Source organism: Aquarana catesbeiana, linkage group LG02, assembly GCF_042186555.1.
Source record: "Aquarana catesbeiana isolate 2022-GZ linkage group LG02, ASM4218655v1, whole genome shotgun sequence".
NCBI lineage: Eukaryota > Metazoa > Chordata > Amphibia > Anura > Ranidae > Aquarana > Aquarana catesbeiana.
This window is the reverse complement of record NC_133325.1, coordinates 707,508,711-707,522,601: the sequence shown is the minus strand read 5'-3', so window position 1 is coordinate 707,522,601 and position 13,891 is coordinate 707,508,711. Positions and strand designations below refer to the sequence as shown.

General features: G+C 41.4%; 1 protein-coding gene across 3 annotated transcripts in view; it reads right to left on the bottom strand.

Annotated features, from left to right (window-relative positions):
• Window positions 1–8,574: 8,574 nt before the first annotated feature.
• CMSS1 (cms1 ribosomal small subunit homolog) overlaps window positions 8,575–13,891 on the bottom strand; it is a 507,566-nt gene continuing 502,249 nt past the window's right edge. For all 3 annotated transcript variants that reach the window (XM_073616965.1, XM_073616966.1, XM_073616964.1), the window contains exons 8-10: window positions 10,828–10,915; window positions 9,603–9,691; window positions 8,575–8,768 (exon numbers count right to left, since the gene is read on the bottom strand). In XM_073616965.1, the coding sequence (XP_073473066.1) occupies window positions 8,685–8,768; window positions 9,603–9,691; window positions 10,828–10,915 (261 nt within the window). In that variant the 3' untranslated portion in view covers window positions 8,575–8,684. The remainder of the gene's footprint in view (window positions 8,769–9,602; window positions 9,692–10,827; window positions 10,916–13,891) is intronic.

The window sequence follows — 13,891 nt, the reverse complement described above, 5'->3', positions numbered from 1 at the left end:
CGGCTGAGTGCCTTTCCCTGCATGGCTGTCTACCTATAGAAGTCTTGGAGTGTGCTAATTAACATTGCAACTATTAAAGGGTGTCCAGGCCCTAAACCCTCTCTCCCACAGTTCTGTTTAAGAGAAAATAAATCTCTTTGCATTCTAGAAGTGTCTGGTGCCCATTAATCTACCTTGCATCACACCCACCATGCCTCGTAACCCATTCCACACAGAAGGATGTCAGCTGTCCCTAAGGCTCGATTCACACCTATATGCATGTTGCTTTTGGGCGTTTTTGGAGGTTTTTTTTTCATGCTTGCCATGTTTTTGAGCAGCGTTTTTGCGGCGTTTTTGCCGCGATTTGCGTTTTGCGTTTTTTTTTTACAGTTTTTTTTACAGTCTAAAAAAAATATAAAAAAAAAAATTAAAAAAAAAAAAAAAAACGCAAAAACGCATCAAAAACGCTGCAAAAACGGTGCACTTGCGTTTTTGATGCTTGTCCATTGAATTCTATTACATGCAAAACGCTGCATTTTGCATGAAAAAAAGTCCCCGACCCTTTCCAAAAATGCAGAGAAACAAAAAGGCATTGATGTGAACATGTTCCATAGGAACCCATGTTAAAAAATTCCCGTGCATTTCTGCAAAATGCAAAATGCATCAAAAAACGCGCTAGTGTGAATGGAGCCTAACTCTGGAGGTCACCATTAGGCCTGAAGAGGCCCAGGACTTGGCTACAATCAGGACACTGATAATCAGTGCCCCGATTATCAGTTTACATGTCCCTTTTCCACAAGCCGATTATTGTCTCCCTTCTCCTCACGCTGTCAGCATGAGGAAAGGAATGTTGATAACCAGCATCTGTTTACATCATGATCAGCTGTGATTGGACACAGTTGATCACGTGGTAAAGAGCCGCTGATTGGTTCTTTACCTCAATCTGTGATCAGCACAGCAGTGTCCAGAGGACACAGTGATCACAGAGCAGGATGTCATATGATACGCTCCCAGAACTGGCCGGCCGCGCTGTAGCCGTCGTTCGCATACAGTACGGTCGGCAAGTGGTTACAGCAAGTAGTGAGGGGAAGGCCCCATGCACACTGGATGCTTTTGGATGTTTTTTTACAGCTGCCGTTTTTGGCTTCAGATGTTTTTTTCTACAGTCAAACTCTCCAGCATGTTATCCTATGTGTCCATGCACACATAGCCTGTTATCAACTGTTTTTGGCTGGGGCATTTTTTGGCTGTAAAAACCCCCAAAACTAGTGGCTTCTGAAAGGCGGGTTTCAGCTGTAAAAACGCTCTAACATCAAAAAACGCCTAAACGTGGCTCACCGGCGTTTTTTTAACTTTTTTGAGCCACTGAAAAAAAAAACAAAAAAAAACACTAACAAATGCTAACGCTGAAAAATGCAAAAAAACACTTTTGCAAAGCTAACACTGAAAAGCTAACACTGAAAAGCTATGGGCGTTTTTATAACGTTCAGTGTGCATGAGGCCGAAATCTTTTAACCACCCCAATACTGGGCAATTTCACCCCCTTCCTGCCCAGGCAAATTTTCAGCTTTCGGCGTTGTCACACTTTCAATGACAATTGTTCGGTCAGGCAGCATTGTACCAAAAAGACATTTTTATATATATTTTTTGAGACAGATAGAACTTTCTTTTGGTAGTATTTAATCACCACTGGGGTTTTATTTTTTGCTAGATAAATGAAAAAGGACCAAAAATATGTAAAAAAAACCAAAAAAACAAAAAAACCAAAACATTTTTCTTAGTTTGCTATAAAATTTTGCAAATAAATAACAAGTGCTTCTGCTCTTTCTCAAACCATTCAATAAAGTGTCCATACAGTGCTCTCATACAGGTGCCTCTGTTCTTTCTTCAAACACCAAACAATACACTGGTGATATTGTTTTAATAATCCTCCACCACCAACACAGAGAACTCACGAGAAACACATGACTACCTGCTACAGGTAAGTCATTCTGCGCTTGTTTTTACAGGGTTCTGTTGGCACCATCCACTTCCAGGATAAACCACTCTGCTTCTCCTTTATGTTCCTTTCACAGAAAAACGCATGCCATATGGAGGAGGGAATAAGAGGAAACCGCCATAGCATAAAAACCTTTTTAAAACGCTTTATTTTAAAATCACTCACAATGTACAGTGCTTTATATAGCAATGAGGTATAGGCGGCTCATGGATGTTTAGCAGTACTCGAGTACTTGCTCTAAGTGCTACATTTGCAGGAGAACTTGTTCTGTTCAAAAACAACAGACTTACTGGCTGGATGACCAGATGAAACTAAAGGAAAGAAAACCTAAAAAAGAAAAATGAATGCAGCCATTACATCTAAGAATTGGTAAACTGCAATATAACAAAGGTTTGCTTTTGAGTTTAAAGTGTTACTAAACCCACAACAGTAAAATCAGTCTGTATATGCAGTAAAGCATGCTTGTTATACTTATTGTGGAATCTAAGGGGTTAATCCTCCGCATTGTGTAAAAAGGAAGTTTGTCTTTGTCTTGTCTTCTCTGATCCTCCCCTTCTTCTACAAACCTGAATCTATCTGCTGATAGTACAGAGCCTTAGGAGCACTCTGCACATGCTCAGTTTGGTGTGTATTGCTAGAGAGTTTTTTTTCTTGCGAGAGTGCATGTGATCAGCACTGTCCAGACAGAGGGTCAGGGGTCCTGCAGCCTCATAGGACAGTCGGAGTAGAATGAAAACTCCTCCTAAAACTTTAATCAGACACTGATAGAAGTCACAAGACTGCTATATACTGCTGATGAGAAAAGTTATTTAGCAGTTCATATTTACCAAAATAATTGCATTTTCATGCTCTGTGTACTGTGGGAGTCAAGATATAGTGAATGCAGGGTCCTGGGTTTAGTAACACTTTAATATTGCCTTAAACCCTGAAATAATCAGTTGAAAAGTGTACTTGTAAGAATAAAAAGTTATAAACTTTAAAGTGGAGTTCCACCCACTTTTACAACTCTTCAGCATCCCTCACTAAACTGTGCGTAAACGAATTGGATGTTTTTAAATTTTTTTTCTCAGCACCTACTGTATATCTGCTGTATTCATTTTTCACATCCTCCTCCCTGGCCGTGGCTCATCGCATCATTTCCTGTTTGCAATGCCTTCTGGGAAGGGGCGGCAACTTCCTCTGACACTGCCATTGCTATGGAAACCTGACCTGAATCCTATTACACTGCTTGTGCTGCACTGATCATGTGCGAGATCTGCAAGGATGAGATCCAGGAAGAAATACAGTCTGGCTTCAGATGCCCACACTTAAGATGGCCACGGCCTGCTGTAAGTTTATAAAATAACAAACTACTGCTATAAACTAACAAAACAGACCTTAGTTTACAGACTAACTTTACTAGAATACATTAGGCTTGTGTATTATAGGGGTATTTTTATTTAAAAAGTATAATTTCGGTCGGAACACCACTTTAAAACCTTACCCCTGTCTACTGCCAGTTGCACCTACGCACTGGACTGGAGTGTCTATTCACAACATTTGGGGTACTTATCACCCAATAGTCACGCCCAGTAATGCAGATGATACGGAAAAGGTATGTAAATTACTTTTTTCCCCTCACAGGTACAGTTTTAAACTACCTACATGCAACTGAATACAAGGGAAGGGGGCCTATATCTTAAAGAAGACCTTACATTTTACTGCAAAATCTGATTTAAAGTGACACCAAAATATATCCTTACGCTCTAAAATGACGCATACGCATCCGCTACTTAATGGCTTGGAAATGTAATTTTCATGAATTTGTTTTTTTACTGTGTTTTTCTGCCTCCTTGTAATGTCCTCCGTTAGCCTTATGCTCAGTACACATCCTATAGTCAATAGCCCCAAGTCCATCTCAGGAGTGAGAAAAAGATGGTGTCTATGTTCCTACATAGAGTGATAGCATTGAGAGAGTGAATGTAGCCACCCTCTAACAGGAAGTCAGATCACAGCAGAAAGAAAACAAAAAAAAGAAAAAAAAAGGAATTTGGAGGAGGCAGAATACTTTTTTGAATTAAGAACACATACTTGAATAGAATTGTTTTAAGGGTAATTCCAGCTAATCTTAGAGTCTCAAATATATGCTGGTCCCCCCTTCTCCTTCTGAAATCATGGCTATGGTATTCCCCAGCCCAGCTCCTGATATAAGACTATAGGAAAAAATGGTCACTGAAGTTCTACCTTCTTACAGTGAGGAAAAAAAGTATTTGATCCCCTGCTGATTTTGTACGTTTGCCCACTGACAAAGAAATGATCAGTCTATAATTTTAATAGTAAGTTTATTTTAACAGTGGGAGACAGAATAACAACAAAAATGCATTTCAAAAAAGTTATTTGATTTGCATTTTAATGAGTGAAATAAGTATTTGACCCCTTCGCAAAACATGACTTAGTACTTGGTGGCAAAACCCTTGTTGGCAATCACAGAGCTCAGACGTTTCTTTTAGTTGGCCACCAGGTTTGCACACATCTCAGGAGGGATTTTGTCCCACTCCTGTTTGCAGATCCTCCCCAAGTCATTAAGGTTTCGAGGCTGACATTTGGTAACTCGAACATTTAGCTCCCTCCACATATTTTTTATGGGATTAAGGTCTGGAGACTGGCTAGGCCACTACAGGACCTTAATGTGCTTCTTCTTGAGCCACTCCTTTGTTGCCTTGGCCATGTGTTTTGGATGATTGTCCTGCTGGAATACCCATCCACGATCCATTTTCAATGCCCTGGCTGAGGGAAGGAGGTTTTCACCCAAGATTTGATGGTACATGGCCCCGTCCATCGTCCCTTTGATGCGGTGAAGTTGTCCTGTCCCCTTAGCAGAAAAACACACCCAAAGCATAATGTTTTCACCTCCATGTTTGACAGTGGGGATGGTGTTCTTGGGGTCATAGGCAGCATTCCTCCTCCCCCAAACATGGCGAGTTGAGTTGATGCCAAAGAGCTTGTGTTTGGTCTCATCTGACCATAACACTTTAACCCAGTTCTCCTCTGAATCATTCAGATGTTCATTAGCAAACTTCAGCCGGGCCTGTACATGTGCTTTCTTGAGCAGGGGGACCTTGTGGGCATTGCAGTATTTCTGTCCTTCGCGGTGTAGTGTGTTACCAATTGTTTTCATGGTGACTATGGTCCCAGCTGCCTTGAGATCATTGACAAGATTCTCCCGTGTAGTTCTGGGCTGATTCCTCACCGTTCTCATGATCATTGAAATTTCACAAGGTGAGATCTTGCATGGAGCCCCAGACTGAGGGAGAATGACAGTTATTATGTGTTTCTTCCATTTGCAAATAATCTCACCAACTGCTGTCACCCTCTCATCAAGCTACTTGACGATGGTCTTGTAGCCCATTCCAGCCTTGTGTAGGTCTACAATCTTGTCCCTCACATGCTTGAACAGCTCTTTAGTCTTGGCCATGGTGGAGAGATTGGAATCTGATTGATTGATTGCTTCTAAACAAGCTGAGATTAGGAGCACTACCTTTAAGAGAGTGCACCTAATCTCAGCTTGTTACCTGTATAGAAGACACCTGGGAGCCAGAAATCTTGCTGATTGATAGGGGATCAAATACTCATTTCACTGGATATTTTTGTTATTCTATCTCTCACTGTTAAAATAAACATACCATTAAAATGATAGATTTTATAGATATATTTCTTTGTCAGTGGGCAAATGTACAAAATCAGCAGGGGATCAAATACTTTTTTCCCTCACTGTAGGCACTGGACTTGAGTGTCTATTCACGACATTTGGGGTACTCATAGTTGCTCAATAATCACGTCCAGCAATGCAGATGATAGGGGTAAGGTAGGTAATTACTTTTTTTTCTGACAAAAACTACCTACATGCAACTAAATAGAATATCTTAACGCAGACCTTACATTTTACTGCAATATCTGATTTAAAGGGACACCAAAACATATCCTTATGCCAAAATGATTTCATACTCATCCACTAATTAATGGCCTCAAAATTCTGTTTCTATGAATTTATGTTTTACTGTGTTTTTCTGCCTCCTTGTTTAGTCCTCCGTGAGCTTTATGCTCAGTACACATCCTATAGAATGTTCACCTTCTCCTCTATGCGCTGATGAGGCGGTACTGATAGGCTGAACTGGTGGGCACTGATGAGGTGGCACTTATGGGCACTGATGAGGCGGCACTGATGAGGAGGCAGTAATATGCTGCACTTATGGGCACTGATAGGCGGCACGGATAGGCGGTACTGATGGGTGGCACTGATGGACATTGATCAACAGCAGTGATGGGCATTGATAGGCAGCACTGATAGCCAGCACTGACTGGCATCGCTAATGGGCACTGATTGGGGGCACTTGTGAGCAGTGGTGGGCTCTGATTGCTACCACTGGTGGGCATTGATTGTTGGCATTGGTGTGCACTGATTGGTGACACTATATTGCTATATTGTAATCAGGGCACTGATGATCAGTGCCCTGATTACATTCCTAGATGTCCCCCTGCGTGGAGATGCCGCTGATCGGCTCTCCTCACCACACACTCTGTCAGTGTTAGGCGAGGAGAGACAATTACCGGCATCTCCATGTTTACATGTGACCGGCTGCGATTGTACACAGCTGATCACATGGTTAAAGAGCTGCGGATGCGGCTCTTTACAGAGATCGGGGTCGCGCCATGTCCTAGCACCACGGCACGGCACGGCAGCGATCGCCGCAATGCGCGCCCCCGCGAGAGCGGCCGTTCTGGGACGCCGTCATATGACGGCGTCCCAGAACGAGAGCCGCACCGCCCGCCATTTGACGGCAGAGCAGGCGGCAACTAGTTAAAGGAACATGGAAGCACGAAACACAGCATCGACAATTACATGAAAGAGGTACAGTGGCATCGGGTGAGGCAAGACAACATACCATATCATAAACAGAGTTGCTAGATACAAGTAAGCAAGTACGACAAGCCTACCTCTCACTCTTAACATGTAAATTCAACCCTTTGGGGGGGACAGAGGGAATGAGGTTGTAAACCTCTACAACTAAGTCATTTAATTATCTATTCCATCGGAATTTTGTGTGCTGCAGTGGGTGGTTCTGTGGTCCCCGTCTCAACCTTTTCAATTATTGTAATACAGTAATAAGATATATATCTGTAGAAAAATGACTAGAAAAATAGAGAGACAGAAGTAAAGGAGGAAGATGAGAAAAGAAAAAGGGTGTGAGAAAACCACTGAAAGCGTGGAGGGGGAGAGAGAGGGGGGAGGGGAAAGGGAGAGTGGTAGGAGGATGGTGGCGGGGGAGGAAAAGAGGGAGGTCCGGGGGGGTGACGAATGTGCATCTCCCAGGTTGCGGTACAAGCAGGAAGGGTCTGCGGATAGTGTCAGCAGGGTACTGATGTCCATCCTGGCTATATTAAGGATGAATTAGTCTACCGTGTCTCTTTCAAAGAGGGTTTGTCCTTCATCAGAGAAGACAAACATATTCCAGATTGTCCACGTCTTAGTGTAGCGCTCACGTTGATGGCAGACTGTGAGGATAAGATCCTCCATTTATTGATTTTTTTTGAACCAAAGACTTATAGATGGAGGTTGTGTTGATTTCCAGCATAGAGGGATGCACGCCTTGGCCACGTCGAGGAGGTGGCGGATTATTGATTTTTTATCATTTTTGCTTTGGGTGTTGGAGGCATGGAGCAAGAAGAAGGCTGGAGCATCTGGTATGGGGTGCTCGGTGAACTTTTGGGCAATGTGCTGGATTGTATTCCAGAACTGTTCCAGCTTAGGGCAGGACCAGAAGATGTGGAGAATTGTTCCCCGGTCCTCTTGGCATCTCCAGCAGCAATCCAAAGGGTGAGGGGAAGAACTTTTGTAGTTTTGTAGGAGTATTGTACCATCTGGTGACAATTTTGAAGTTAGTCTCCTGTATCTTTGTACATATGGAGGATTTATAAGTGAAGTGTATAATATTTTGTCTTTGACGTGTGGTGAGCGTATTCTTGGTTTCCTTCTACCATGTACTAATGTACTAAGGCATTGCGGGTGGTAACCATCAGGCGGTGTAATCAATAATTGGTAGACGGCCGATAGCCACTTTTCCAGCTAATCTTAGAGTCTCAAATATATGCTGCTCCTCCCTTCTCCTTCTGAAATCATGGCTATGGTATTCCCCAACCCATTTCCCGATATAAGACTATAGGAAACAATGGTCACTGAAGGTCTACCTTCTTAATCACCTCTCCACCCCCATCCTCTGACTGGAAAATAAAGTAGCAGGAACAAACTTATGAGGTCATCCCTCTGCTCTTCCCTTCTGTAAGCTAGTTCAGTGTTAGGTCAATGAACGCTGTCCATGTCACAGTTGCCTGAAAGTGATGCTCCTCCTTTTCCCAGTCTGCGCGCTGATGTGCTGAGGGTCCCAAAAGGTCGATATCAATACAGATTTAGGTAAATATTTTACTTTCCTATAAAATATATTCAGTGATTTTGAATGAATATATAACTGGATTAAATGGTGTTTTGATAATATATGATCTTAGTTCAGTAAATTCAGAAAGCTACAACATGACCACTTAAACATTAATTAAAGACATGCTTAAAATAGGACTGATTTATTAATAAGTCTTGGCACGTACATTTCACAGATATGTGCACAAATATTCACTCTAAAATAGATGTGCTATAAAAGAAAATTCTATTGATGAGTTAGAATAATGCAATCTTCACAGACCCTGCTCTGCCTGCAGCAATGACACCTGACTCCAGGAGTTCCACCATCTCTTTCTTCACCTGCAAAGAAAACAGATCACGTGTCACTTCTGTTCAAGTCTACAGAACGTTTCAATTCAAACAGACTCAATATGGAGCTACCCTCAATAACCTAACTGCTGCTGTCACTCCATAGTGATGGTAGTTAGAACACATTCTTCTCCAACTAATCCAAAGTTCTCTACTGGCTGTGTACTATTTAGTAGTTTGAAGGACCATTTTGAGGTGTGAATGCGCTTTAATGAATTCTGGCCCATTGGAAGAGTAAAATGTTGGCTTTTCATGTGGTAGAAGAGATGCTGCAAGTGAGAAATACTTGTGGAATCAAGTAGAAATGTGAGTTTGTTGCAGGAACTACACTGAAACGGCAAAATTGGTGGTGATAGAGACCAAAATGTCCTAGACCAATGATGGCGGAGCCTTGGCACTCCTAATGTTTTGGAACTATATTTCCCATGATGCTCAACTACACTGCAGAGTGCATGAGCTTCGTTGGAAATGTAGTTCCAAAACATCTGGGGTGCGAGGGTTCGCCATCACTGTCCTAGACCATCAGCGTTAAATGCCGGATCTTTTATTGCGGACCATAAATATGCACGGCCAAATCTAAAAACATATTTGCCGCCTAATGGCTTGAATATGTGTAAACCACTGTACCACTGCTTCCATGATCACAACACAAAATCAAGAAAAGCCATAAGTATATGGTTCCTGGTACATACTGCTTTGTCCTATTACGGTATTACCCTACTGATGAATCCTCAGGTGAAAAAACAAGTAACGATGCTGACCCTTGCAAATGCCATGAAAGTACAGTATAGTTAAGCAAAAAAAGCATATAAAACGTATCTGTACCTCCGGAATATCCACCATCCTCCGCAGCTTCTGATCCCTCCAGTTCCAATCTAACACAATGTATTTCAGAGACTGCAAAGTAAGACCCTCTATGAACAGAGACAGAGAGTTAATATGCATATAATAACTGCACAGCTCACTGAACTTATCCTAAAGTACACCACCCTACCCAACCTCACATGTATACTCAACATGTAATGGGACCCATTCTGTTTTTTTTTTTTTTTTTTTCAGTCTAAGAACGTTTTTAGGTCTCATGCACACAGGACATTACATTTTTTTTACTCTGAACGCTTTTTACTCCTGGCAGGAAAAAGCAGCTTAAAAAACATATGAGCTATATATTATTATTATTTTTTTTTCAACATCACTCCATGGCCGTACAATGTTTAGATCCTGCCAGGATGGGGCTATCTACCAAGTGTCTCCTGAGAGACTCCATAGAAATCTATACTGATAAACTGCACAGGTGTGGCCAGCGCAAAGCATTTTCTATCAGCAGAATGTACATGGTGGGTCCTGGGATGAGGGTAAGTATGCATATGGGCAGGGAAGGGTGTGGTACTTTGGGGACAAAAAGATCAGTATACTTTAAAAGTGCACTTTTTTTATTGTGGGGCTACATGAATTAAGGCAAATTATTATGATCGTAAAGTGTTTGATGGACTATTTTGTGTTATGATATACAGTTACATTAACAACCAATTCAATTTCAAATTTCAACGGTTTAGTGTAGTTGAGTTACAGATCAATCAATCAATAACAGCCATTGACAGGATGATTGCCATACTGTACTAAGAGTACAGAGATGTAACAGAGTAAAAAATTACCATATTTATGATCTTCGTGTAAACTTCCACGTCATTTTCATATTTTCCCCCTAAATCACATGTATTGTGTTTATATAACGCATATCTCCCTGCTCTGTAATGGCATGGTCTGCAGCCATAGGGCACTTAAGATTACTTTTGTAATATGACAACTGTTCTATCCTAAATTCTCCTCGCCCTCTAGGGGTTGGATGCCCACCCATAGCTCAAAGACAGACGTGCTGGATTGTGTTGTGTTTTTTTGTGTATTAGGTCAGTTCTCATGACTTAAAACATCATTATTGGAAGTATTTAATATCGGCATGTTATAACTTAAACAGGGTTTCTTTGTAATCGGCACATGTATGGGCATCCAAGGACTAGAAATCCTTTATAAAAAACACAGGATTACCTACCTTGTTCTAAGAGAGCTTTCATCCTTCCTGGTGTTCCTATTCCAAGATGAATAATGTTTTTCTCCAGCAGTTGCATCTGATCTTTAATCTGCAATAAGACAGAAGAAAAGGGATAGCTGTTTAATAGATCTGTTAGAAGTTTATACAGCAAGAACACAAAATTCAAAGCAGCCAAAGTTACTGTGTGATCCAGTCACAAAAACAGTCCTCCATAGAAGCACAAACATATAGGAATCAGATATTAAAATTTATTTTACAAGGTCTGCCTATATTGGACATCAACAACAAATAGAATTCAAACAGCACTAAAAACAGATTGTCACACAGAAAAGCGTGTTCCAATGCATACGGCAGGACTACTCTAGTAAGGAGGACTGTACATTACAAGCATCCACCCTGAGGGATCGTTTCATAGAGAAAGGCTATGATGGCCAAGTTTTAGAATCTGAAATACAGAGAGTATCTAGGCTAGATAGAAACTCTTGGTCCCCAAAAAGAAGATGAGGAATGCCCCTAATAAATTGGAGTGGTCATTTATCACTACCTTTTCCTCTCAATACCGATGGGTAAATAAAATTCTCCAAAAACATTGGAAAGTTTTAAAGGAGGATAGAATATTGGGTCCATCACTTCTTGATAGACCAAATGTTATCTTTAGGAGAACCCGGAATCTTAAAGATCTGGTAGCATCCAGTTTAACTGAAATACCAAAATGTTTGTAAACTTGAGAGTTTTTTTTCCAGCGCAAAAGATGTAAGGTGTGCAGGGACTCTAGCACGATTAGGACCACTTCCTTTTCATCACAGATAATCTCGCATACATACCAGATAGAGCGGGGGTCAGCAACCTGTAGATCGCAATCTACCAGTAGATCACGGACAGGTGACTGGTAGATCGCGGTCTGGGCTTGCTGACCCGGCATCCCAGAGCATCAAACAGAGTGCAATGCAGAGGGACCACTTGTAAAGTTGGAGCTGTAATAGGGAACAAGAGCCGCATAAGTCAATGACTCCTATGTAGTGCTGGCTCCTGTCCCATGCAGCGTGGCACGAACTGAACTCCACCTCTTATCCCGGCTAGCGGTCTCCAGAGTGGTGCCAGCAGCAGGAATGAAGAGATATTCAGGTCAGTGTAAAGCAATACACTGGGCATATAGTATAGGGCTGTTTTCACACTGATACACTGCAGTTTAAGCACACAGCGGGTGCAGTGCAGTGTACCTGCAGCTTTCCTACGTGTTTGCTGCACTTAACTATAGACTTCTATTATATCCTGCTTTTTTTACCACAACTTTACGTGTGAACAAGCCCTAAGGGTGCTGCTGCTGAATGCAACTAAGGGCTCATTCACAAGTGTAGTAGCACTGCTGCTCCTCTGAAAAGCGATCTGAGTGTGTGATGACAGGTGGTGAGGAGGCGATATGTTGCCTCCTCACCACCTGATTTAAACCCATGATTGCCATGCAATTAATGTGATTGTGACACGGTAGTACAGCAATTACAGGATTAATTCAGGTGTGAGGAGGTGACACTGAACCCGGTGATCTTTGACTTCTCCCATGTTGCTCAGATAGATCTCCACCTCTGTAAGGTTGCCTACCCCTGAGATAGAGGATTTAATTACGTGCGGGACAAGGAGTGTCATTTATCTCTTGAGGTGCCCGTGTGGGTTCCAATATGTTGGCAGAAGCACACGGGCACCGAATGTGAGAATGGGAAAACATTTGACAAACATCAAAAAAATTTGTAGGGCACAGTGTGTTCAAGCATTTTCGTCAATGCAACAATAGGAATCCAACTTTTTTTGCAGGTTCTAGGCATTGAAAAATATACCGCCATTGGAGGGGAAGCAATTTAAAAAACAGATATGCCCTCGTGAAATGCAGTTGATTCATTCCTTACAGATGTATAGACCTTTAGGACTTAACATCAAGTGGCATACCAACTGTTTCATTAATAACAGCTACGTTTTTGTTTAGTGGGGATGATATTTTTGGGGGATCCCACTTCTCAAACATATAATTTTTTTCCTTTTTTAATATATATGATTGAACATTTACATGAACGCTTGCATTGGGATATTTGCCACTTTGCAAGTTATTTTACAGTAAATGCATTTATGGTTGTTTTTTATACAGCTTCATCAATGAGGGTGAGGCACAATACCCAATGGTTTATGAAGATCTGTATCTGTTTCTATATGATTTGAGTATACATTTTTTGGTGTTAATAGATAGCCACATTTTCTTATCATGTATTTTTATAAATTGTTTAATGTGTAGTAGTTTATGCTAAGGTATGCATTAATAATAGGTTTAAAAATGTATTTGCATAGTTGCAGGACTCATTAGTCCATTTCATGTGTCCAAATTCCAAGTCATTTATTATGCCCCGTACACACGGTTGGATTTTCCTATGGAAAATGTTCGATGGGACCTTGTTGTCGGAAATTCCGACCGTGTGTAAGGCTCCATCACACATTTTCCATAGAAATTTTCGTCACACAAAATTTGGGATCTAGATCTCAAATTTTCCGACAACAAAATCTATTGTCGGAAATTCCGATCGTGTGTACACAATTCCAATGCACAAAGTGCCACGCATGCTCAGGATCAAGCAGAAGAGCCACACTGGCTATTGAACTTCATTTTTCTCAGCTCGTCGTACGTGTTGTACGTCACCGCGTTCTTGACGTTCGTAATTTCTGACCAACTTTGTGTGACCGTGTGTATGCAAGACAAGTTTGAGCCAACATCCGTCGGAAAAAAAACATGGATTTTCTTGTTGGAAAATCCTATCGTGTGTACAGGGCATAAGTCGAAATTTTCATTTTAAATATTGTGATTTTTATGTATTTGTTAGTGCTAAAGAATTGATCATAATTATGTTATCGCTTTACATTATAGTTTAAAGCTTTAGATATATATTAGCTCCTTATTGGTTGATCGTGTTCCATAATGCACACTTAATGGTGACACGCCTGTAGACACATTGATATTTGTGACTTCCGGAGCCGCCTGCATCTGTCTGTACTGATCCACTTCAGCCCCGGAAGATTTTACCCC